At 36.7% G+C, this 23791-nt stretch overlaps 1 protein-coding gene across 2 annotated transcripts in view; it reads right to left on the bottom strand.

Annotated features, from left to right (window-relative positions):
• The window catches only part of LOC103024513 (chloride intracellular channel protein 4), a 34034-nt gene extending 10557 nt beyond the window's left edge, over positions 1–23477 (bottom strand). The window contains exons 1-2 of one of the 2 annotated variants that reach the window (XM_022674956.2): positions 20776–23477; positions 1042–1151 (exon numbers count right to left, since the gene is read on the bottom strand). In XM_022674956.2, coding sequence (XP_022530677.2) covers positions 1042–1151; positions 20776–23274 — 2609 coding nt within the window. In that variant the 5' untranslated portion in view covers positions 23275–23477. Of the gene's footprint in view, positions 1–1041; positions 1152–3208; positions 3383–20775 lie in introns of those variants that run through there. The other variant, XM_022674959.2, reaches the window with a different exon arrangement.
• Positions 23478–23791: the final 314 nt, after the last annotated feature.

Raw genomic sequence — 23791 nt, 5'->3', positions numbered from 1 at the left:
ATGATTAGAACAGTTTCACTGAGGTAAATTTATTATTAAAATAGCACCTTTGAGGTACATTTATCATTAGAACAACATGTCCGAGGTAAATTTATGATAGGAAAATGATGACTGAGGTAAATGTATAAATAGAACAGAACCTCTGATGTAAATATATGATTAGAACAGTTTCACTGAGGTAAATGTACCATTAGAACAGCATCTCTGAGGTAAATGTATGATTAGAACAGAACCTCTGATGTAAATATATGATTAGAACAGTTTCACTGAGGTAAATTTACCATTAGAACAGCATCTCTGAGGTAAATGTATGATTAGAACAGCATCTCTGAGGTAAATATATGATTAGAACAGTTTCACGGAGGTAAATTTACCATTAGAACAGCATCTCTGAGGTAAATGTATGATTAGAACAGAACCTCTGATGTAAATATATGATTAGAACAGTTTCACTGAGGTAAATTTACCATTAGAACAGCATCTCTGAGGTAAATGTATGATTAGAACTACACCTTGTAGGTAAATTTATCATTAGAACAGCATCTTTGAGGTAAATGTATGGCCTAATTATAATTTCATAAGCTTAGCTTAAACAGCTAGCTAGATAAATGAGGGAGTAGAATAGTTGCTGAAGTAAATGGATGATTAGAATAGCACTGGTGAGGTAAATTCATGATTAGAATAGCACTGCTGAGGTAAATGTGTTTGTTTTGCTGGTTTGTCTCCTGAAATGTGCTCAGTAAATATTCTAAATTGTAATTTTATATATATATATATATATATATATATATATATATATATATATATATATATATATATATATATATATATATATATATATTTTTTTTTTTTTTTTTTTTTTTTTTTAAAGACAAATATGCATTTAGGCTATTTAATTTAAATAAAATTGGACAAATTTGCAAAGTGGAAAATAAAAAATACCATGTTCTGTAGTCTAACTTTGGTAAAATGTTTAATTTTGTTCAGTTTTGGCCAAAAAACTGTTTTAGCACATCCCTGCTTTATAAATTGTAAAATTACCTCTTGAGATCCACAGTCGTCACATTGAAGATGACCCCCTTTAGCCAGAGGATCATAAAGAGCCTCTGAGAAAAAGGACAGTTTCCAATACTTTCACCATCACTTCCTGCCTGCAAAATACAACAGAGCATTCGCTTAGTGAAATATTAACTATCAGAGTCTGTAGTTTTCACCCTAGATATAAAAAGCTCAGATTAATCCAACATTATTTCTCTTTCATAGCTGACCGTGGACAAACACAGTCTGAAGTCCAGACTCAAAAGCAGACAAGGATTTTTATGTGGTTACAGCCTTCTTTTGTGAAATAAAAAAACACAATTTTAATCAACACAAACCTACAAAACATACTGCAATCTGTCTTATATGAGTTATAAATATAGCACAAAAAGTAAGAAGATCCATGTTTGTTAGATTATTTCTTTGTTGTAATGATGCTTCTTTGAAATACATCCTATACTGTTGAAAAATCTGTTAATTTCCCGTTAAAATGGATCCACATTTGTAAGGAACAATATTTTGTGGGATGAGCAGCAGAGATGAGTGTGTGAATTGTGCCCATGAAAAATTTGCCAAATCTTCTCGGCCAATGTGACACAGCTTCAAAAACGAATTCAATAAGAAATACTTCAAAAAGAAAATGATCACACAGGTCTTTTTCATTCCGGCCACTCTGGCCACACCATGGACACACCCCCAGCTATGGACACACTCTCAGACTTGCTGATGCCTAGAACACTTTTTATAGTTCTACCATATTTTGCACTAGTAGTTCATTCACTAGTTAATTCATCTACTGTTTACGTATCTTTTGCACTGTTTACGTATCTTTTGCACTGCTTAATTTAATTTAAATTATTATATAACTGTATTTGCACTTTCTGTTTGGCTGACATCAGTTATCCTCACTTTATGCACATCAACTGGTGTTCACTGTCTATTGTGTTCAACTGCACTACCTCCATTCTCCATCTCCATTACACACACACACACGAAGACTGTACATTTACACTGTATATTCTATTTCTTATTTGATTGTATTTATATGTATCTTTATATTTTATATTTTATCTTTTTCAACTTTGTGTATTGTGTAACCTGCTGCTGGATGCCAAGAATTTCCCCCCGGGGATCAATAAAGTATCTATCTATCTATCTATCTATCTATCTATCTATCTATCTATCTATCTATCTATCTATCTATCTATCTATCTATCTATCTATCTATCTATCTATAAAGCTATATGTTACCGTTCGTTTCTTATCATCAGGTCACATATATTAAAATATAAAATATATTAATTCATTAATTAAAGTCTCGTCCAGCACTAGAAAATACCACTGGCTGCTGGAAACGCACAGTAGATATAAAACTCAAACTAAGTTAAATAAACTTAAGATGAGTAAGGAAGTTAATCAAATATTGTCAAATATAAAGGATAGGTCGAGGTTTTGGTGGTGCTGTTGCCATGATTCGAAAATGAATCAAAACATCAGTAGTCAGTGTTGCAAACACAGCTTTTACATAAAAATAAAAAGAATAAAGAATAAAATAACATTACTGTTCCCTTAAATGAGCTGCTGGTGTATCTTTACAGTGCGAACGAGCAGCTCAGTATCTGTCTCTGCTAAGATGCACAAAATGATTAATTAACACCCACACCCATGATTAATTAAGATAATTAGTTCATGCTTTTTGCGCCTTCTTCGAGCAGGTGAATAAAAACAGATTGTTTTTAAATTAATTTAACTTAAATATAGATTTGACATACTCAACACAGAGTTTTTAGCTTAGCTTGTTCTTACAGCCTACAACACCAGGGCCAGGTAGTTTACACACTGCACACTGATGGTGAGTTTCAGATACTGGAGGACACACCTACTATGCAAATAGATGGTGCCAGAAGCCAATGGAAAAGCTGCAATGGCAACAAACTAAACTCAATTCAATACTTGAGTCAGTTTAACTCAAAGATTTAAATTTGTATGTTTGTATATACAGCAACTAATATTGACCTAACTAATTTTTTTTTCATATATTTTTGGAAATATCCAATTTTACTTAAAACAAACAGATTATTTCATATAAGTCAAATATTTATCTTGCAACAAGAAAAAGTGCATCAAATCTAAAAATCAAATGCCATATCTTGTGTGGAGAATTTCTTACCTTCACAAACAGTTCAATAGTGGGAAATCCAAACCTTTTAGCTGCTATATCAAACCAAGCCATTGTTCCAGACTGGTTTTACCATTGTATTTTAATTTATATCCTTTTTATTTTACTGTTTAATAGCATTAAAATGATCATCCTTCACGTCTGTATCAGTGTGGACTGTGTGTAATGCTGATGTGGAGTGCGGTGAAATATGCAGCTCAGAGCAGAAATATAACACTCGCTCTTTGTTACAGGAAACACACGTCAATAGCCGGCCTGTTTATCAGCTTCACTGTTCTGAACTGTGTTCTGCTGCTTTGTGTGGGAAAGAGGAATTTAAAGCTCTTTGTTCTGAAACAGATACACCAGGCACACAAGTAGAACAGATGGATAATAGACTGGGACTGAAAGTTTGGACTGTACAGTCATATGAAAAAAGTTTGGGCACCCCTATTAATCTTGATCATTTTTAGTTGTAAATATTTGGGTTTTTGCAACAGCCATTTCTGTTTGATATATCTAATAACTGATGGACACAGTAATATTTCAGGATTGAAATGAGGTTTATTGTACTAACAGAAAATGTGCAATACGCATTAAACCAAAATTTGACCGGTGCAAAAGTATGGGCACCCTTATCATTTTATTGATTTGAATACTCCTAACTACTTTTTACTGACTTACTGAAGCACAAAATTGGTTTGGTAACCTCATTGAGCTTTGAACTTCATAGCCAGGTGTATCCAATCATGAGAAAAGGTATTTAAGGTGGCCAATTGCAAGTTGTTCTCCTATTTGAATCTCCTCTGAAGAGTGGCATCATGGGCTCATCAAAACAACTCTCAAATGATCTAAAACTTTTTCATATGACTGTAAAGTTTATCAGTTTAATTGTTTAACCATTTAATGTGAATTTGGACATTAATTGTACAACTTTTTTTTTTATAGTTTTTGCAGTTTTTTTTATTCATTTTTAATTTCTCCCCCTTTACAATCTCAATAATTAAAAAATGAAAATACAAAAAAAAACTAATCCTTACTCATTTTAAACATTTTCTTCCCCAGACTGATCCAGTCATAATCCAACAGCAATGAAAAAAAATATATATATAATTTATATATATATATATATATATATATATATATATATATATATATATATATATATATATATATATATATATATATATATATATATTAAACAATCTTAAATCTTAGCTGAACCAAAAATATTTAAATTAATCATAAACTACAGCAAAGTAATTACCTCAAGTAATTTGTTAAAGTTTCTGAGGCTGGTAACTCAGATGAACTCATCCTGTGCAACAGAGGAAACTCTTACTCTTTCTGCACTTTCAAAATTCTTGTTTTTTTTTTTATTTAACTGACCGTCATTTCTTAAAGTCATTTATTTTATTTTTGTATTTAGTTGAGTAGTTCTTGCTTCTCATAATCTGGATTAGAACATTACTCAAATATTCACTATTCACTGTATACCTGTAACTCTACCTCTTCACTACTTTACTTTAACTGATGCTCTCAAACACTTTATTAAGAGACAAGAAATTTAAGTAATTAACTCTTGATGAGTTCAGCACAGCTGTTAACTGAAAGCCTGAATTCCAGGTGACTCTACCTCATAAAACTGACTGAGAAAATCTAACCAAGATGTGTAAAGCTGTCATTTAAGCAAGAAGTGCTACTTTAAAGAGTCTTAAATAGTTCTTTAATAGTTAGTACTCTATTAGTATACTCATAGTTAGTAATAGAGTCTTTAATAGTTCTACCCTATTTTGCACTAGTAGTTCATTCACTACTTCATTCATCTACTGTTTACGTATCTTTTGCACTGCTAAATTTAAATTATTATATAACTGTGTATTTGCACTTTCTGTATGGCTGACATCAGTTATCCTCACTTTATGCACTTTATCAACTGGTGTTCACTGTCTATTGTTCAACTGCACTACCTCTATTCTACATTACACACACACACACACTAAAGACTGTACTTTTATACTTTACATTTTATTTTTTATTCTATTGTATTTATATGTATCGTCATACTTTATGCTTTTATCTATCTATCTATTTAAAATATAAAACATATTCTGGTTTTGTTTATTAAATAATTACATATGTTATTCTTCATAGTTTGGATGAGTTGAATATTAATCTACAATGCAGAACATTTTAAAATAATGAAAAACTGAATTTAAGGTGTGTCCAAACTTTTGCCTGGTACTGTATATTCTGATCTTTAAGAAACCTGAGGCATGTATTAGCTTTATCCACCAGCAGAGGACAGCAGTGTACAAACTGTTACTGATGATTTTGTCCAAATGTATTTATCTGAGTGTTCTACAGAAAGCAGAAGCTCAGTAAGGTGATTTTAGCTAAAGATTTACAGTAACAAAAACAAAACTTTTCACTACCCTAATACCAGTGTTGGGCACATTACTTTAAAAAAGTAATTAGTAATAGTTTCTCCAAAAAAGTAATTGAGTTACTAACTGAGTTACCAGTAAAAGTAACTATTGCGTTACTTTTGTGTTACTCGTTACTTTACTGATAACTGCCAATGGAGTGAATTTTCCACTCTTCTTTACAGAATTGTTTTATTCCGGTAACATTGGAGGGTTTTTCAGCATGAACCTTCTGTTTAAGACTAGACCACTCCAAAACCTTCATTTAGTTTTTTTAAGCCATTCAGAGGTGGACTTGTTTGTGCGCTTTGGGTCATTGTCCTGCTGCAGAACCCAAGTACTCCTGAGCTTGAGGTCACAAACAGATGATTCTTCTTCAGGATTTTCTGTTATAGAGCAGTTTTTAATGTTGTCAGTCAGGTTCTATTGAAGTGATTTCTTGATTCTACAGGTCTGGTTGTGGTCAGTAGTGAAATTTAATCAACTTTCCACAAAATGTGGTTAATTAAAGTTAATTTAATGTGGGCGTTAATAACTTTTTCACATAGGGCCAGATCGGTTTGGATTGTTTATTTCTCTTAATAAATAAAATCAACAAATAAAAACTGCTTTTTTATATTTACTCAGATTCTATATTTATAATATCTGTAAGGGGTTGTCAGTCCTGACGCTGTCAGTCTGCATGCTCTGGATTCTGAACTTAGCAAACAAAGACTCCAATTCCCAGCGTGCACTCATACCGGACTTCCCTGATTCAGCTGATCAGCAACAGCGTTCAAGCTCTCTGTGCTTCTGATTACCCACACCTGGTCTGTCCTGTATATATACCCCTCGGTTTTCTCTCTCTCTCTCTCTCTCTCTCTCTCTCTCTCTCTCTCTCTCTCTCTCTCATCGGGTATTGAATCTAGTTCACTAGCGCTTCTACTAAGTGTTTCTTTTGTTTTTTTCCTATTGTTTGACTACTTTTTGCCTTGCCCTTTCGTGTTGGATTGACCCTGTTTCCTGCTCACTCTGGTATGTTGTTTATTATTGTTGCCCTTTTGATACTGTCGGTTTGATACTGCGATTATCTTTTCTTGGTTTGACCCACGTGACAGGGGGCAAACATGTTTTTACAGCACTGTAGTTTGAATTTTAGTATTTTTAGTATATTGTATTTTGTGTTTGTCATGGTGAGCACAGAATTGCAGACACGTGCAGATACTGATAAAACACTATGTTTATTATAAAAATAAACAGATGTAAGACGTGGTTGATACAGAAAATGGGTAATCACCAGAAACCAGAGCAATGTAGACAAAACCATACCATAAACGAGAGACAGTCCAGAGTTCATACACGAGAGGTCCAATATCAGAGGTAATCCAAGAGGCAGTAGTGAAAACACAGTCCAGGTAATACACAAGCAATCCAAAATCAGAGGCAAAGGCAATAATCAGCGTTGAGAAAACAAAGCCAAGGTCATACACAAGATAAACTGAGACAAGAGATATAGTAACGCTTTGTAAAGAAGAGAACCTACAATACGCGGCGTGGGTGTTTGTGTGGAGGGCTCTTATATAGTGCCAGTAATCAGTATTCGGGACTTCCTGGAGGAAGCAGGTGAGGTGTCACGTGACCAGGTGAGTGCGTGATGTCAGCGGGTGGTGCATTCTGGGTAGTGTAGTTGTTGACCTGAGAACCTCCGTTAGAGCTGGGTGTGGAAGGGACAGAGGAGCTAACAGCACCAGACGTGACAGTGTTAGTATTTAGTTGGTTAATTACTTGTTGTGTTTAGTTTTGTATATTTGTGTTTATGTTTTTGAGGCCATGTTTCTGTAACATTTAAAGTTTAGTTTTTAAACTCTAACTTTTCACTTAGTAGTGTATTACCAAATGACCTAATAAATGTTTTTTTTTTTTTTTTATGTTGTATTATATCTATGTGTGTTTCTGTAATAGAATGATTCATTAAATATTTTTTTCATTATTTACTGTTAAGTTTGGGAGCAGTATTTTGAGTCGTGTAATAAAGTGCTTGTGAAAGAAGCTGAATAATCAGGTTAATGTTCACATGAGGTTCAGAACGATGACAGCGGAGGTCTAAAAATGGTACGCTAGCCTCTATAGTAGAGAACAGGTGCAGAGAGCGGTGGGGGGGGGGGGGGGTGGAGCTAAATTAGTTATTCTGTGTCAATCTCAGGGCAGGGTTACTAAATGGAGGCACTGCAGGGTTTCTTTCCTCACAGCTCTGAAATCTGCTGTATGAAAGTGTGCTTCAGCTCGTAAAGACACTTTACACTCTGTTTACTTCGAGGTAACGAAAGCTCATCATGGATCAGCTGCTTAACTCCTTCAGAAGGTCTTTAAGATCTAAGAGGCTGAACATCTCAGGGGACTCAGTCAGGTCCTGTCTGCTCATGTGTCAGTGACCAACAAGCTCATTTACTCACAGCACAATCCTCACTGTAGAATTAACACACCTGTAGTGCTCATTTAAGACCATGTAGTAAAATTCATGAGGCCCTATTATATATCTTACACCCTGCACAAGACATGTCACGATGCTAATTGCTATCTTACACCCAGCCTTCCACCTGCGTCCCTTAAATAGCAACAGTGCTTGTGAATATATCTACACTGATGGGCGTGGTGGTCTGGAAATGAGGTGTGTTTAGGTAAAATTCTGGTGTATTGCTATCTTGGCAATGGAAAACACAGGTGCACTGACAGAAAACTACCTAGACGGACGCCAACAGTCAGACGTTCATTGCTATCTTGCTATCATTGCTAGCAAACTGTCACAGGCACATCCCCAACAAACACCCTTACTCATTACGCACACATGGACACGCAGCAATGCACAAACCTGGGGTGATTCCAGGATCAAAGGTTAAGGGGTGCTGAGCACCCAATGAAACCAGCCACACTGCCCTACCTTAAAAACAAAACTTGTACATGAATATAATCATGTAGATTCAAATCAGGTGTGTTACTTTCATTTTAAACATCTTTTCAGCAGATAAAAAAAAAAAACTCAGGGGCGCCGAGTGGTCCAGCGGTCTAAAGAGCTGCCACTATGAGTGGGAGGTCGCAGGTTCAAACCCCGCTCATAAAGCTTTGCCATCAAGCTGGAGCGGAGGGAGGCCCTGCTCCCTCCGGGTGGGTAGATGGCGCTCTCTCCCCACATCACTCCTAAGGTGATGTCCGCAGCACAGGGCGTCTGTGAGCTGATGTATCAGAACCGAGTCGCTGTGCTTTCCTCCAAGCACGCTGGCTGCTTGGCAATGCTGCATTGGCAGCAGCTCGAAAAGAAGTGGTGTCTGACTTCACATGTATCGGAGGAAGCATGTGTTAGTCTTCACCCTCCTGGTGTGTTGGGGCATCACTAGTGATAGGGGGAGTCCTAATGAGTGGGTTGGGTAATTGGCTGTGTAAATTGCGGAGAAAATGGGAAAATTAGAAAAATATATATATATATTATAATTATTAATAAATAAATAAATAAAACTCTTGGTCATGCAGCATTCTCAATTATCTGGTCTCATTTAAACAGGCACTAAACCCCCTGATTTTGATGACTCCACCCTAAGCTCAAATTTGAAAATGGTAGAAAAATGGGAGGGGTAGTTTTTCAGAGGGGCACTGGGTGATGTATGGGTTTAGAGGCTGAGCTGCAGCAGCAGCAGCACTGTCCCTCTAATAGCAGTATTATTGATTGACTGATTTGCATATTGTGATATGTTTGCTTATTAAAGGACACTGACACATCATCCTCACTTATAGCAGAGTTGAACCTGAGAGGAGCCACAGAGGCAAAAATTACCACAATAAAAGCGTTTAGGAAGGTTGGGAAATGTTTATAAATTTTAAGCAGGACTGGTACTTTTCATTACTTCAAAAGAACACATTTCATCTGTACTGTGAGCCCGGATAAGTTGAATTTACTTAAAAAATTTAAGGAAACCGGTTGCTTTAAAAAAGTTAAGTAACGGGTAAGGAAAACTTAAGGTAGCATAACTTAGAACATCAAATTATTACAACTAAAGGGGAAGTTGACTTTAAAAAGTTTAACTTTTTATTTTTGTTTAATTGTAAGACCGGATAAGTTGAGTTTACTTAACTTTTTTAAGGCAGCCTGTTTACTCAATTTGCTCAAGTAATGAAAACTTGAGTTAGCATAACTTAGAACATCAAGTTATTACAACTAAAGGGGAAGTTGATTTATTTGTAAGGTAGCCCAGGGGGAATCACTACACACTGATGGTAAGTGTTAGTCAGAAACTGTTGGACACACCCAGTATGCAAATAGATTGTGACAGAAGCCAATGGAAAAGAAGCTGCCAATGGCAAAACAGACTAAACTCAGTTATTATAAGTTGGTTCAACTCAAAGATCTCAGTTTGAATAGTACAGTATATGTTCCCACAAATGTTCAACTAACTCAAAATAGTTGGAAAATAGTTTAGAAATATCCAAATTTATGTAAAACAGACTTAAATCATTTGAGTTTAAACAACTTCTGGGTTTACAGTGTATTAATTGAAAAAATATGGTTAAGGGCTTAGTGGTTCTTGAAATAGCTTAAAGTGGGAATCTGAACACGCTGGACAATGAAATCCCATCATTTATTTTCACCTTACTCTCTCATTTGAAACTGAACTTGCTTTTTACTTTGAAAAAACAACCCAATATCAATGTCTAAATGTCAGACACACACATAAAACTACACAGGACGTATCAGGAGTGTGGCATCACCAGTCTCATCATATCTTCCAATATTCTGTTGCATTAATTAGCTGATACACATACAGACAGTACTAGTCTAGCACCTCGTCTTCAGCGTTAGCTTACTGAATTAAAAGAAAAAACAGAATAAAAAGACCTTTTTTTATGTGTGCATGCATGTGCACTCATGCAAAGAGAAAGTGGATTATCATTTGTGCTTAGAGGAGAGACTACTGTATTTTCGTGCTTAAAATTCATTATCTACTTTTTAGGATTATAAGCTTATCAGAGACACAACAAAAAATGTTCTTGCTTTGAATTTTAGTGGTGTTGAGACTCAATTAGAGGCTAGCGAAGCCCCTGACACAAACCCATAGCACGTGCCAGTTCCTGTAAAGATTTGCTCACGCACCTTCACAACGTGAATGAGCAGGTCAGTTTCCTCTGCTGAGAAGTGCAGAAATGCTGCGCTGTTAAAATACCAATCCGCCAAAGTCAGAGAAGTTATGACTCTTAAAAGTGAATGGCATGGGACATGCTGATTGGTTTATTTTACATTACACCCAAAACACACCCATAATTAATTAAGAGAGAATGCATACTTTTCCCGTCGTTACGATAGCAAAGACACACTGACACGTCCTGAATCAAATCTAAAATAGGACCTCATATATTATACAGGACCGTTTTAAATTCAGCTCTATTAACACTTTAACACTTTACATTTTACTGTATAGCTGGATGAAATGAATGATGTTAAACTCTAAAATAATTCAACACTGGTCATTTTATTTTTCAGTGTCCAATATAAGTGCTATTGGTAAAACAAGTAGTACATGGTTCCACCAGGAGCTCTTATGTAAAAGGTTAAATCCCACTGCCCTGCCCCCACAATCACCAACTGCATCCCATAACATGTCCAGACCAGCAAACATCCTAATGAGATTAGTTCAGTGGAATGCAGAGCAATACAGAGATTAACCCTCTACTCTTATGGGTATTTTACAAAGACACTAGCAAAGGGATTTCTACATAAAAACTTACATTTAATTACCTTCCTAAAGATATTTAATGCCAGGGATGATTCTTCAATCAAAGCCAGGGGTGATTCTTTGCATTTTATTGACCGATTCTTCGACGGTCAATGAAATTCAGAAATAAGAGATGTAGTAAGAGTATTATGTCAGAAGACATTAAATATTAGACATAAAATATTACTGATTTTTGTGAAGGACTCCCAGATTATGTGAAATAAGATTCTCTGGTCTGATGAGATGAAGATTGAACTTTTTGCCACTAATTCTAAGCAATATGTGTGGAGAAAAACAGGCAATGCTCATTACCGGCTCCAATACAATCCCAACTGTGAAACATGGTGGTGGCAGCATCATGCTATGGGGGTGTTTTTCAGCTGCAGGGACAGGACGACTGGTTGCAATTGAAGGAAAGATGAATGCAGCCAAATACAGAGATATCCTGTAATAAGAAAACCTCCTCCAGAGTGCTCTGCACCTCAGACTGGGCCAAAGGTTCACCTTACATTCACTGAACCTTCCAACAGGACAATGACCCAAACCACACAGCTAAAATACTGTAACAAAGGAGTGCCTTCAGAACAACTCATTGTTCGTGACCATTCTTGACTGGGCCAGCCAGAGTCTGACCTAAACCCAATTGAGCATCTCTGGAGAGACCTGAAAATGGCTGTTTACCAACGTTTACCATAAAACCTCACAGAACTAGAGAGGATGCCCAAATAAAAAAAAAAAAATCCAGGTGTGAAAAACTTGTTCATCATTTTCAAGAAGAATAATGGCTGTACTTGCTCAAAAGGGTCCTTCTACTCAATACTGAGCAAAGGGTCTGAATATTTATGGCCATGTGAAATTTGTAATAAATTTGTAAAAAAAAAAAAAAAAAAAAATTCTGTTAAAATGGTCTGCTGAGTGTACATTATTGAGAAATAAAATTAACTTTTTTATTTGAATAAATGGCTTTAATAAAACAAAGAGTAAAAAATGAAAAGGGCTCTGAATACTTTCCGTACCCACTGTATAACCCTTTAAATCCTGCCTATACTGAAAGACTTTAGTTTCCTTCCTTATAAATACTGTACACTACTGCCACAATTAGCATTATACAACTTTATATACCCTAAAACAGAGCCCTGGGGGATGCCAGTAAATGAGCTTAACTAAATGGTCACCATATTGTTTATACCAGTTTCTGTAATAAAGTCTCTTTGAATCCTTGAGTCAAAGTGACCTGAATTAGATTTAATTTTCTATATCTTTGCAATAAATTAAATCATTCAGTATTCAATGCATTCCTTAATTAACTTGTCAAACTATCATATATCCTTATTTTATTTTTCTTTTTTTTTTTGTTTAATAAAAGCCATTTTTATATCACCACCCCTCTAATGCACAATATGGGTCAAAAATGATCCAATAGAGCTTCCATGATATATCTTTAAAATAATCTTTTTTCTATTCCAAGTATGCAGTAACTAATTTAAGAAACAGCACTTTTTTATTCATGTTTTGCATTAGAGGGGGTCTGCATATGATGCACATCAAAGGGTTAAGACCAAGTGCAGTTTTTAATGTATGCTCTTTATTTACTAGCCCATTATAATAGATTCTGGCTATGTTGTGCTTTTTTGCATATTATTAATATCATCATAAATAACTAATAAATAAAGTGTTCAATTATTTTGGTGTCAGCTCTGTTCTGTAACTAAAATAAACAGCCGAATAATGAAATAACCTCAAACAATGGAAGCCTTTGTTTGGGGAGCTGCTTTGCTTAGACCTTACAGGAGATTTATTATTAGGACATTTTTACTAGGCTTAAATCCGACTGCTCAGCCACCTTTATTCACAGGAATTTTCCTCTCGCCTTTTCTATGACATGGATCTAAATGTCAGCAGGTATGAGGAACCCCGGCAGAGAGAGCATTAATTACACAATAATAATACATAAGCTGTTAGGAATAAAGATGCCAAAATGTCTGGTGAATAGACTGGCATCTTTTTAACTTTTCACCAAATACAAACAAAATATAAAGTATGGCAAAGTGTTCTTAAATAAACGTCTTTTTACCATTTTAGCTTTAATTAAAATTGAATGTAGTTTCAATGAACAGATCTGATGTTTATTTAACGATGTTTTAATCAGACGTGTAATGTATTCATTACATACATTATTACACTGGTTTAGAGATCATCCTACTACTGTCTGAATGACTGTACTGTGATTTAAAGTAGTATTGCACTGTATTTAATAATATTTGTAAAGTAATATTATATAATAATGCAGCGCGTGTAAATTAACAGTAACATAGTTGAGTGGGTTAACCAATAACAGTGGATTACTGCAATTGGTACCACTTTAAAATAAGACTACCCTATAAAGGGTTTATAAATGGTTTACAATTAGTTTATTAATGATTACTAATTAGGTTGTAAATGCCTTAGAAATCATTAATAATCAGTTATAACACATACGTAGAAAGGGTAGCAGTATAGACGGCTGTGGGTTCACTATTAGGCAAACAACAGGTCATTGTTATAAAACGTATTATTATACGTTTTATAACTGATTATTAATCATTTTTCAGGCATTTACAACCTAATTACTAACCATTAATAAACTAATTGTAAACCATTTATAAACCCTTTATAAAGGTAGTCTTATTTTAAAGTGGTACCCTGCAATTTATCAGCAAAATACAGTTTTTATTCTGTCAAGCTATGGATATACCTTCCATCACCCATTACAATTCCAGTCACTGTCTATTAAAGTTTGTACTGATTAATCATTAACCCAAAAGAAGCCATGGTGATGTACATGTGGCACAAATACATTAAAAGCTGTTTAAAGTTCCATACAGGTCCCTGTCCTTCACTTTAACTCGTGAAGTTTCTTAGTGACAGATTCTGAACATCCAGAGAGCATCACTACCAGAAAACTAGCTTCTTTTTTAAGTGTATTTTTTTACTTCGACATTTTACAAAACCAGTTTAACTATTAACCCTTGTGTGGTGTTCATATTTGTGTTACTCGTTTACTTTGTTACTTGTATTTAATTCAGCAAAATTAAGCAATTTTACATTAAAATGCTTTACACATGCTTGCTTCACCTAAACTGCAAGCAATTTAAACAGCTTACATGGTTAATATTTGCCCTTTACCTTTCTTATGTTACATTTCTTTCAAAAAGTGCTACTCTTTTTTTATTAGTTTTTTAATAAAATGTAAAAGAAAATGAATTAAACTCAAGATATGAGTAGAAAAACTGTTTAGTTTCAAATTTACAAATGAAGCAATTTATTAGCCCTTGGCCAAACATACTGTATGTAATATAAATGTGTAGTGGGGGGGTGTACAGTGTGTGTTTATCGAAAATGTGTTTTGATATATGTTCTTCACAAAAAATGAGCCAATGCCAATGAGTTTTAGTTAGAAGTTTTTTTTTGTATCTTTTGATGAAAAATGAAAACGTGTCCCACAGACCCGAACACCACACAAGGGTTAAAACACTTTAATTAAATGTTTTACGTTGCTATAACTAGTATTGATCTGATTTATAGAACAAAATGGTCAAATATAGGTTATTAAATTGTTGTTGTGTCGTGTGTTGCATTAGGATTTTAACTTTACTATATTTACAGCCACGTTCCCACATAAAGAAACAAACATAAAATATCTGCTCACTGAATTAATCTGATTCAGTTTTGAATTTGGTATCAATATTCATAAATGGGTCTGGGCTGTCTTGTTTAGATGACAGTTTTCAACATCTCTGCTGGATTTTCTCAGTCAGCTTTATGAGGTAGAGTCTCCTGGAATTCAGGCTTTCAGTTAACAGCTGTGCTGAACTCATCAAGAGTTAATTACTTGAATTTCTTGTCTCTTAATAAAGTGTTTGAGAGCATCAGTTAAAGTAAAGTAGTGAAGAGGTAGAGTTACAGGTATACAGTGAATAGAGAATATTTGAGTAATATTCTAATCCAGATTATGAGAAGAAAGAACTACTCAACTAAATAAAGAAAAAAATACTTTAAGAAATGAAGATCTGTCAATCTATATAATATATAATTAAAATTAAAAAATAGTATCATCAAGTGCAGTTGCAAATAAAATTATGATGGAACTGGCCCTCATCAGGACCACTCCAGGAAAGTTACAACATTCCTTATGCTCCGTCACAGTTCGGATGACTTCAATAGTGATTTTATGAGGAAGAATTTTGTCAAACATATTTATTATGTTTATATATTATGGGGCAAAAAGCTGATCTAAATATAGTAAAAATCCCTGCAGCCTTATAATTATTAATTAGTAAAAGTGGGCTGGGATTAGGTGCTGTGCTGACCTGTGAATCATCACCAATCCTCTTTAATCTTATAAGCTTTAAACATCCATCACCTCGTGGCTTACTGTCACTGTAACTACTACTCACCCACTCACCTGCTGCTGCTTCTATTTATATTACAATAACAGATTACTACATTTTCTGAAATGTTATACAACAACGCTATATTTAAAAATAAATCTATTTAAATTCTTAATGAACTGGCAATAGAAAGAAGCAAACTACAGCTGCACCTAAAAAATCAGTTTAATAGATCTATTTTAGTGATATATAGAGGATCAGTCAATTAATTGTGCATCGTGCAGTTTGATTAAGGGCGTGTCGGAGTGTCTTTAATATCATGAGGGTGCAAAAAATACGCCTTGTGAAGCTCAAAACATGCAAAAGGTATGAACTAATTCTCTTAATTAATCATGGGTGTGGTTAATTTTGGGCACAACCTGAAATAAACCAATCAGTCAATTATCAGTCAATTATCTTAACAGTGCGGTGCTTTTGTGCATCTCAGCAGAGACAGATACTGATCTGATTGTTCACACTGTGAAGATACACCAGCAGAACAGCAATGTTATTTTATTCTTAATTCTTTATTTTATTGTTGAGTTAAAAGATGGGTTTGAGCTCTGCACACTGGGTGGACCTATAGGAATGGACTCTGACTTTTGACTGTTGTCAGGGTTTTAATCAGTCAGTGGAGCTCCTGTGTTTTCCACTATAAAAATAGAAACAGGCCAGCAATTTACCTGAACCATCAGTGTAGATTTATTACTAAACTCTGATGCTATTTTAACATCACGGGTGCAAGGTGTAAAATAAATAGACTGTTGACGGGGTGTAAGATGGCAAGAACATCGGACACAACTGTGAAGGACAGCTGCCTAGATTGTTTTGTTTGTTTTTCATTTAACAGTGAAGATGTACTCTAATTATACAGAAAACTGTACAGATATTCATTATATTAAAATACATATACATTATAGTGTAGGTATTAATAGAATACATAGTTAAATTAAATATAAATATTATATAAATATAATATAAAGAAAACCAATGTTAATATTATCAAATTCTTTTGATGTATTTAAGTACTGGGGTTTCCCACATAAAGACGTGTAGACCGATGTTATTTAGTTTATTTAGTTCTTGATAATAATGATATGAATGCAACGCTGCAGCAACATTTACATGACTGGACACTGCAATGTTATTAATTAATCAGAATTTAATTTATAAACACATATATACATGATTGGACACTGCATACATCTGTTTAATTTCTGTCTTTCTTCAGAACAGTTTAAGGGCCCTATTTTAGTGATCTACAGGCGAGCCATCAACCGTGCATCTTGATTTAGGGCGTTTCAGTTAGTCTTTGCTATCGTAATGACAGGAAAAGTACACCATGTGTGGCTTAAAACGTGCCAAAGGCATGTACTAATTCTATTAATTAATCATGGGTGTGTTTTGGGCGTAACATGCAATAAACCAATGAGCATGTCACTCGCCATTCCCTGTAAGAGTCAGGTGCGCTCTGACTTTGATGGATTTCTATTTCAGGGGCGCAGCTACTGGACTGTCCCCAACCAAATATGTGGGTAATTTTGGCAAGAAATAACACAACCCATATGTTGCACACATTAAGATGGGTTTGGAGTACTAAAAAACACAAAATTAGAAATGTGTGATTCGTGACAGAAATGCCTTGGTTGCTGTGGTCTCTCCGATCATGGTATGATGTTGCTAAATGGTTGCAAGGTGGTTGCTAAGGTGATGCAATGGTATCCGTGCTGGTTGCTATGGTATTGCTAAGGTATTGCTAAGTGATGGCCAGGTGGTTGCTATGATGTTACTTTGGTATCTGTGGTGGTTGCTATGGTATTGCTCTGATGTTGCTAAGTGGATGCATAAGGTATTGTTAGGTGGTTGCAGTTACCAAATAAACAATAAATAATAATAATAATAATAATAATAATAATAATAATAATAATAATAATAATAATAATAACACGGATAACAGAATAGTTATTAAACATGTGACACATTTCATCGATTGGTATTTTTGGTACCAGAAAGTCTTTTTTTGTGTTGTTAGAAGGATTAGCAACATTACAAAGTGAAAACTGCTTTACCATCCTATTTTTTTTGCAATCAGTTGCCAACGTAAAAATAAGGAGTGGATGTACAATATACAGTATTAATAATAAAACATAATTTAAGCAGACAAAACATGCAATATCTATAATAACTGGGTTCATACTGTTTGCTATTAACTCAACTTAGGGTGTACTCACACTAGGCCCGTTTTGGTTGAATCGTGCCGGAGCACGGTTCGGCCCCCTCCCCACTCCCCCGCAGGCCTGCACTCACACTGCGCTAAACGATCCGTGCCCGAGCACGCTTTCGTCAACAGGTGACTTTTGTTTTGAAGAACAGTATGCGCGCGCAAAACAATGGAGTTCAGGATTGTACTGTTGTTTTTGTTTCTCTGGAGTCGTTTTGGGCGTGCAAATACGCAACTGAACCAGAGATTCATTGATTGTGCAACACAACGATTTACTGCTAATCGTGCTGCACGTGTAAGAAGGTTTTTACACAAGCAGCAGACGTCCAGGGAGAAATTTGCAGCTTTACTCGCGGACTACAATTCACGTTCATCAGTAAGGTAAGAGACGTACTTGCTATATACATAAATAGTGACCAAAGGAGCAAAACATAAAACTCAAGTAATAATAAAATGGGTCACTGACGTCATCTTGATCCGTGCCCGGGCACGGTTTGCGCTCACACTGCATCTGTACCGTGCCCGGGTCCAAGTGAACCGTGCTCGGGCCCACCTCTCCAAGCGGGCCCGGGCACGGTTCAGCGTACCGTGCCCGGGCACGGTTCGGAGCGATCACACTACCCAAACGAACCGTGCTTTGGGAGGTAACCGTGCCCGGGCACGGTTCGGATTGCCTAGTGTGAGTACACCCTTAATGTAAATGTATTTTGCATACTGTCCCAACCTTTTCTGAATATGACTGCTTGAGCAAAGATCATGTACTCAAAAATCTTTGAAGATCTACAATCTAATGATGATTTAGAATCCAGTGAAGTTTCCAGTTAATTATCAGGTTTATTTGATTGTGTAGTGTTGTAGCGGCGATATTAGAGTAACATATAAATTAATGACATTTAGTAACATTAAATATTTGCTGTAATTCCAAAATACAATGTAACTCCTACTGTAAAAAATGCACTACTACTGTACATAAATAAAATAAAATAAATAGTTGAGAGACAACCTTCAGTTTATTTGTGCAAGATCAGCATTTTGGCAGATTTTGGGTTAAGATGAATTGATACAGTTATACTGAGTTATACTGCCTGCAGTGATCTTAATAAGAGATTTAATGAAATATGTTGAACTTTAGGATGTGCTATATAAAGTATTTTATGGACAGTTTAAACTTAACAAGTCAAACAGTGCTCCCATTGGCTCCTAGGACCATTCATTTGCATACTTCAAATGACCATCATTGTTTAGTGTTTCCTCACAGTCTACTGTACATTCCATTATGTGTTCACCCATAATACGTACATATTAGGTCAGTTTCTCAGACAGGGATTAAACCTAGTCACAGCAAAGATTTCCCAATGAAAGGAAAATACTTGCTTAAGCCTTGTCCAAGAAACTGCCCTTTTGGCTATCAACTGTCTGGCATTATTGTTGTAGGCTGTAGGAGCAAACCATCCCTTTTTCAGCTAATGAAAATGGCTTTATAAGCTAAAATGGCTACTTGTGCTCTAATGCAGAGCTATGGGATCAATAGCTATTACTTAAGATAAGATTTAGGTCTCATATCAGTGAGCTGTGTTGGGTCCAGATTTAAAGAGTGCTGTTTGAGTAATGCCAACTTAAATGTAGTAAGCTCAGGTCACTTAATACACTTAAAGCCCCACTAGGCAGGATTTTTGAACTTTTTAAAGAAGTAAAATTACAGCTTGAAGCTCACTGCAGCGCTGCATTGAGGTGTAATAGGAGGAATAGCGGTGCTCTCGTGTCTGTGCCGGAGCTCCTCTGAGCTCAAACCAGACTCTGTACTTTTTCAGAGGAGCCCGCGACCAACGCTCGCGAGAACTGCGACCTGCTTTCCAACCTTTAGTTCTAACAGTTCTACAAAGAATACTGGTTCATTCTTTACAAAGTAACATACAGACACTCTGGCAGAAGCTGGAAACAGACTGAATATGTCTGTGAAAGCCAGAAAACGAGAAAGAGAAACTAATCCGCCTGAAACATTTATTACACTCTGCAACTGTAGGGGGAGCCCACAAGCACAAAATCTCAATCCTACCTAGTGGAGCTTTAAAATATGCATTGTTGGTGCTTAGTTCAGGGTATAATTTAAACTTAAATGATTCAAATTATTAAAACATTAAGGCAAAACCGTTTCACTTAGTTCTTTATATTTTGCAATGTAGACTTATGGTTAAAGGAATAATCAGTATTAAATGAAAGTGTGTGTGTGAAATGGCTACAGGAATCCCAATTTCCAAACACAGGATAGATTTTTCTGCCCCACCCAAACTTTCCCAGACACAAAGTTCACGTGGATTGCCAGATTGACAAGCATGGCAGACAACAACAGATCTTACTCTGTAGCTGATCAGTGAATATATATACATATAAAATAGTGATGGTAAATTACCAAGCAATGCTTAGCAACCTTACTGAGGCTTAGTGATCACATGTTTAGCAGAAAAATAACCAGCTCGCCCATTTCTATGGCTGCAGCACAGAGTTTGTGTGCTGTTGTCTTCTATACCTGGCAACCTGGGGTGTGTAAATGGAACTGGGAATGGGTAGCGGGCAGCATTGGAGACCACAAACCACACAGATTTGCGTGATGTACCACACAGTTCAAATAAGAAAATACTGACTGAAGCTCTGCTGACAAGAGCTATCGTTGGAAATGATCAGATCCTATAATACTTGTATTTACACAACTGCCCCAAAAAGTGTTGATCAGAATAAAATGTAATTCAATATGATTATAGTTTCTAAATCTAGTGTTTTAAAATACCTTCACATAGAGGGAGATCTCCCAGTCCGCAGGATCAGAACTGTAAATCTTCTCCTTCTTTTTCTCCACTGGAGTCGTCTTTGGAGGCTCCACAGCTTCCTCTGGCATCACGTCTGGGGGCGACTTCTTCAGCTGAGCTGATTGCTTTCTCACTGGAGACCCGAGAAGTCCATTTTCCACCATGACCTCTGGACTTCTGGCTTTAAAACCTGTCTCTGCTTCACGCTCAATGCTAAACTTCCTCAATCGATTAACAGGGGGTTTCGGAGGCTCCTGTACTTCTGATGTCTCGCTGGCAATTAACCAGGCGGGTATCGCCACTTTACGCCCTCCCTCTCTCACTCTCTTCTTTGGCTCATCTTTTGGCTCGTCCTCAGTGACGGCCTTGGACTGTTCTACTACCTTACTCTCTTCTTCCTGTGCTGCTTTTGGCACCACTTCAGTGACTGGACTCGAACTTGGCTGTTCCTTTTTGGTGATCTCTGCTTCTGCTGCCTTCTGCTTGCTTTCAATCACTCTGATCAGCTGTTCCAGCACTAGCCTGTTGCTCCTTCTCTCCTGCACGGGGTCAGGTTCATCCTTGCTGACCTCACCTGGCTGTTCTATCTTCTTACACACTCCCTTTGCTGCTGGCTTCTCTATCGCATTACACACTCCTCCCTCCTCCTTGCTGACCTGCTTTACTGGACCTGTATTCTCTCTCAGGTCAGCGGTCGGATCCTCCGTGATTTGAATGAGATTTTCTTCATGTTTCTTTTTTTCCTTTTCAACAGGTATTTCTTTATTATCTCCCTCTTTTTCTTCTGGTATATCTTTTTCTACTGATTCAATCGGCTGTTCATCTTGCATCTTTAGTTCTTCACACTCTTCCGCTAATTCCAGACCAGTCTCGTCAGCCATCTTTGAAAGCTTGTTGCCTTCATTGCTTGTAGCCTCTTCTGTTTGCTGTTGAACCGTTGAAGAAATGGTGGCTTCCTTCTCCAATCTCACCTCGTCGAGCTCTTTGTTCATTGGCTCATCTTCTACAGTGGTCTGTTGCTTGGTCTTATTGGCGTGTCCACTGTCACTTTTAAAGGCATCATCATTTTGAAAGGACTCTGGTGATTTGGGAATGGTTTGGCAGTCTTTTTCTGCTTCTACTGAAGACACATTTGGTATAACTAATTCTGTTTTAACTTCGTTCACCTCTGTTTTATTCTCCTCAGCTTGGATTTCTTCATCAGGCTGACTAATAATAGCAAGTCCTTCCACATTAGGCTCCTTTGAGTCATTTGTTGGGACCTCAGCATTGGTTTCTACCACTGCCACCGCTGCTGTTTTATCTTCTACGTGTTCTAGCAATGGCTCCTTTGTGATTAACCTGTTGAACAAATCTGGTTGGTTCTTCTCTAGTGCTTGTTCCTGTTCAGCAATACCTATCTCACTCCTCAAAACAGGATGGCTTGCAACTTGTTTAGACTTTTCAGACTGTTGGAACTCATTAGCTGGTTGATCACCTAACACAGCATCTACCACCACTTCTTTAACCTCCTGAACTGTAGCATTTGTACTGACAATGCATTGCTTCTCCAGTTCTGTAGGTTGCTCAACTTTATTCTGGGGTACTTCAAAGGAAATGGCATCAGTCAAATGCACAGTTTCCTGCAATGTCTTATCATTAGAACAGAGAAAATTAGCTTGGTTTTCTATCTCCAGGCTCTGACTCTCCATCATTCCTACCTCAGAAGATGCCTGTGCCACCACTTGTTCCATTTCTGTCTTTGTGCCACGTTCTTCTCCAGCCTGTTCCTGAATATCTGACTTCTCCTCCACCTTTTCTATCTTTATTATACCTTTGTCTTCTGAGTTTGCATTGAAAATGTCAGACTTCCTCTCTTCCTCTTGGATTTCCTGAGATTTTGTTGGAACTTCCTCCAGTTGAGTTTGTGGCTTGTCAAGCTCAAGCTCCAGCTCCTTGTCCTCCATGTTTGTTGCAGAAGGTTCTTCAGCAATGGGCTGTGCTTTTGGGATGGGATCTTGGGATGGTAATAGTGCAGGTGCTGGTTCAGTTTCATTCTGTGGCTCATTTAAATTTAAGTTAGCTTGTGCTTGTTCTGGCTCATCATCTGTCTTCGTCATTGTCTTTTCTGCTACATTTTCAAGCTCTTCCTTTGGGGCATCCATTTGTTCCGTAGATTCTCCATCATTAGTACTTTCCTCATCCATGTTGCCTTGTTCTTCAGCTTCTGGGTTTTCATGCGCTATGACCACAGCCAGCTTAGATTCCTCTTCCTGGCCAAGTGGAGACTTTCCACTGCCGTCTATCTGCTTCCCTGTTGTGCCGTTCTCACTTCCAAAGCCAATATACTCATCCACTTCCTCCGCAAGCTCGATTTCCTCCTCCTCTTCCTCCTCATTGCTTCGACTGTCCAGGTCTGTACTTGGTCCCACAGTAGACTGGACGACTGTATCACTAGAAATCTCAGAGTCGAGACCCGCGTCACTTTTGGCCTGGGCCATAATGCGAATGTAGGGAGCCTACAGTATGTTGAGAGTACGCTGAGTCTCTGAGTGTACGAGCCTGAGTTTTGCTGCACTAACTAAGTCTCTCTCTCTGTCTCTCTCTCTTTCTCTCTCTCTACCTACCCCCTTTCTTCTCTGGAGGATTATGGTGAGTTTCGGATCCTGATCCCCACATGACTTGCTGGCTCTCTTAAATCCGCTCCACTGGGAGCTAGGCTGACCCAGGCTGATCGGTTTAAAGAGCAGGACACGCCTTCCACCTCACCGACTCTCCACGGCAGACTTCCTGCATGCCCTCAGTCTTTAATGGAAAAGCCTAGAAACTAGAAACTCTATTTCTTCAGTTGTTTTGGTTGACTTTGGCCATTTTTGTTTCGCCTTTGTTACAAGTCCAAACGTTAGACCAGGAGTTTATTTCCTTGGTTTCTGTTCACAACTGTTCAAAAGCTTGTTACACGTTTTTTTGTGGTGTAGTGGTGTAAGCACCAAGTTTTTGAACAGTTGTGAACAGAAA

The sequence above is a fragment of the Astyanax mexicanus genome, chromosome 21, assembly GCF_023375975.1.
Source record: "Astyanax mexicanus isolate ESR-SI-001 chromosome 21, AstMex3_surface, whole genome shotgun sequence".
NCBI classification, from domain to species: domain Eukaryota; kingdom Metazoa; phylum Chordata; class Actinopteri; order Characiformes; family Acestrorhamphidae; genus Astyanax; species Astyanax mexicanus.
The sequence above is the reverse complement of the archived record's forward strand: the minus strand, read 5'-3'. Positions and strand labels throughout refer to the sequence as shown.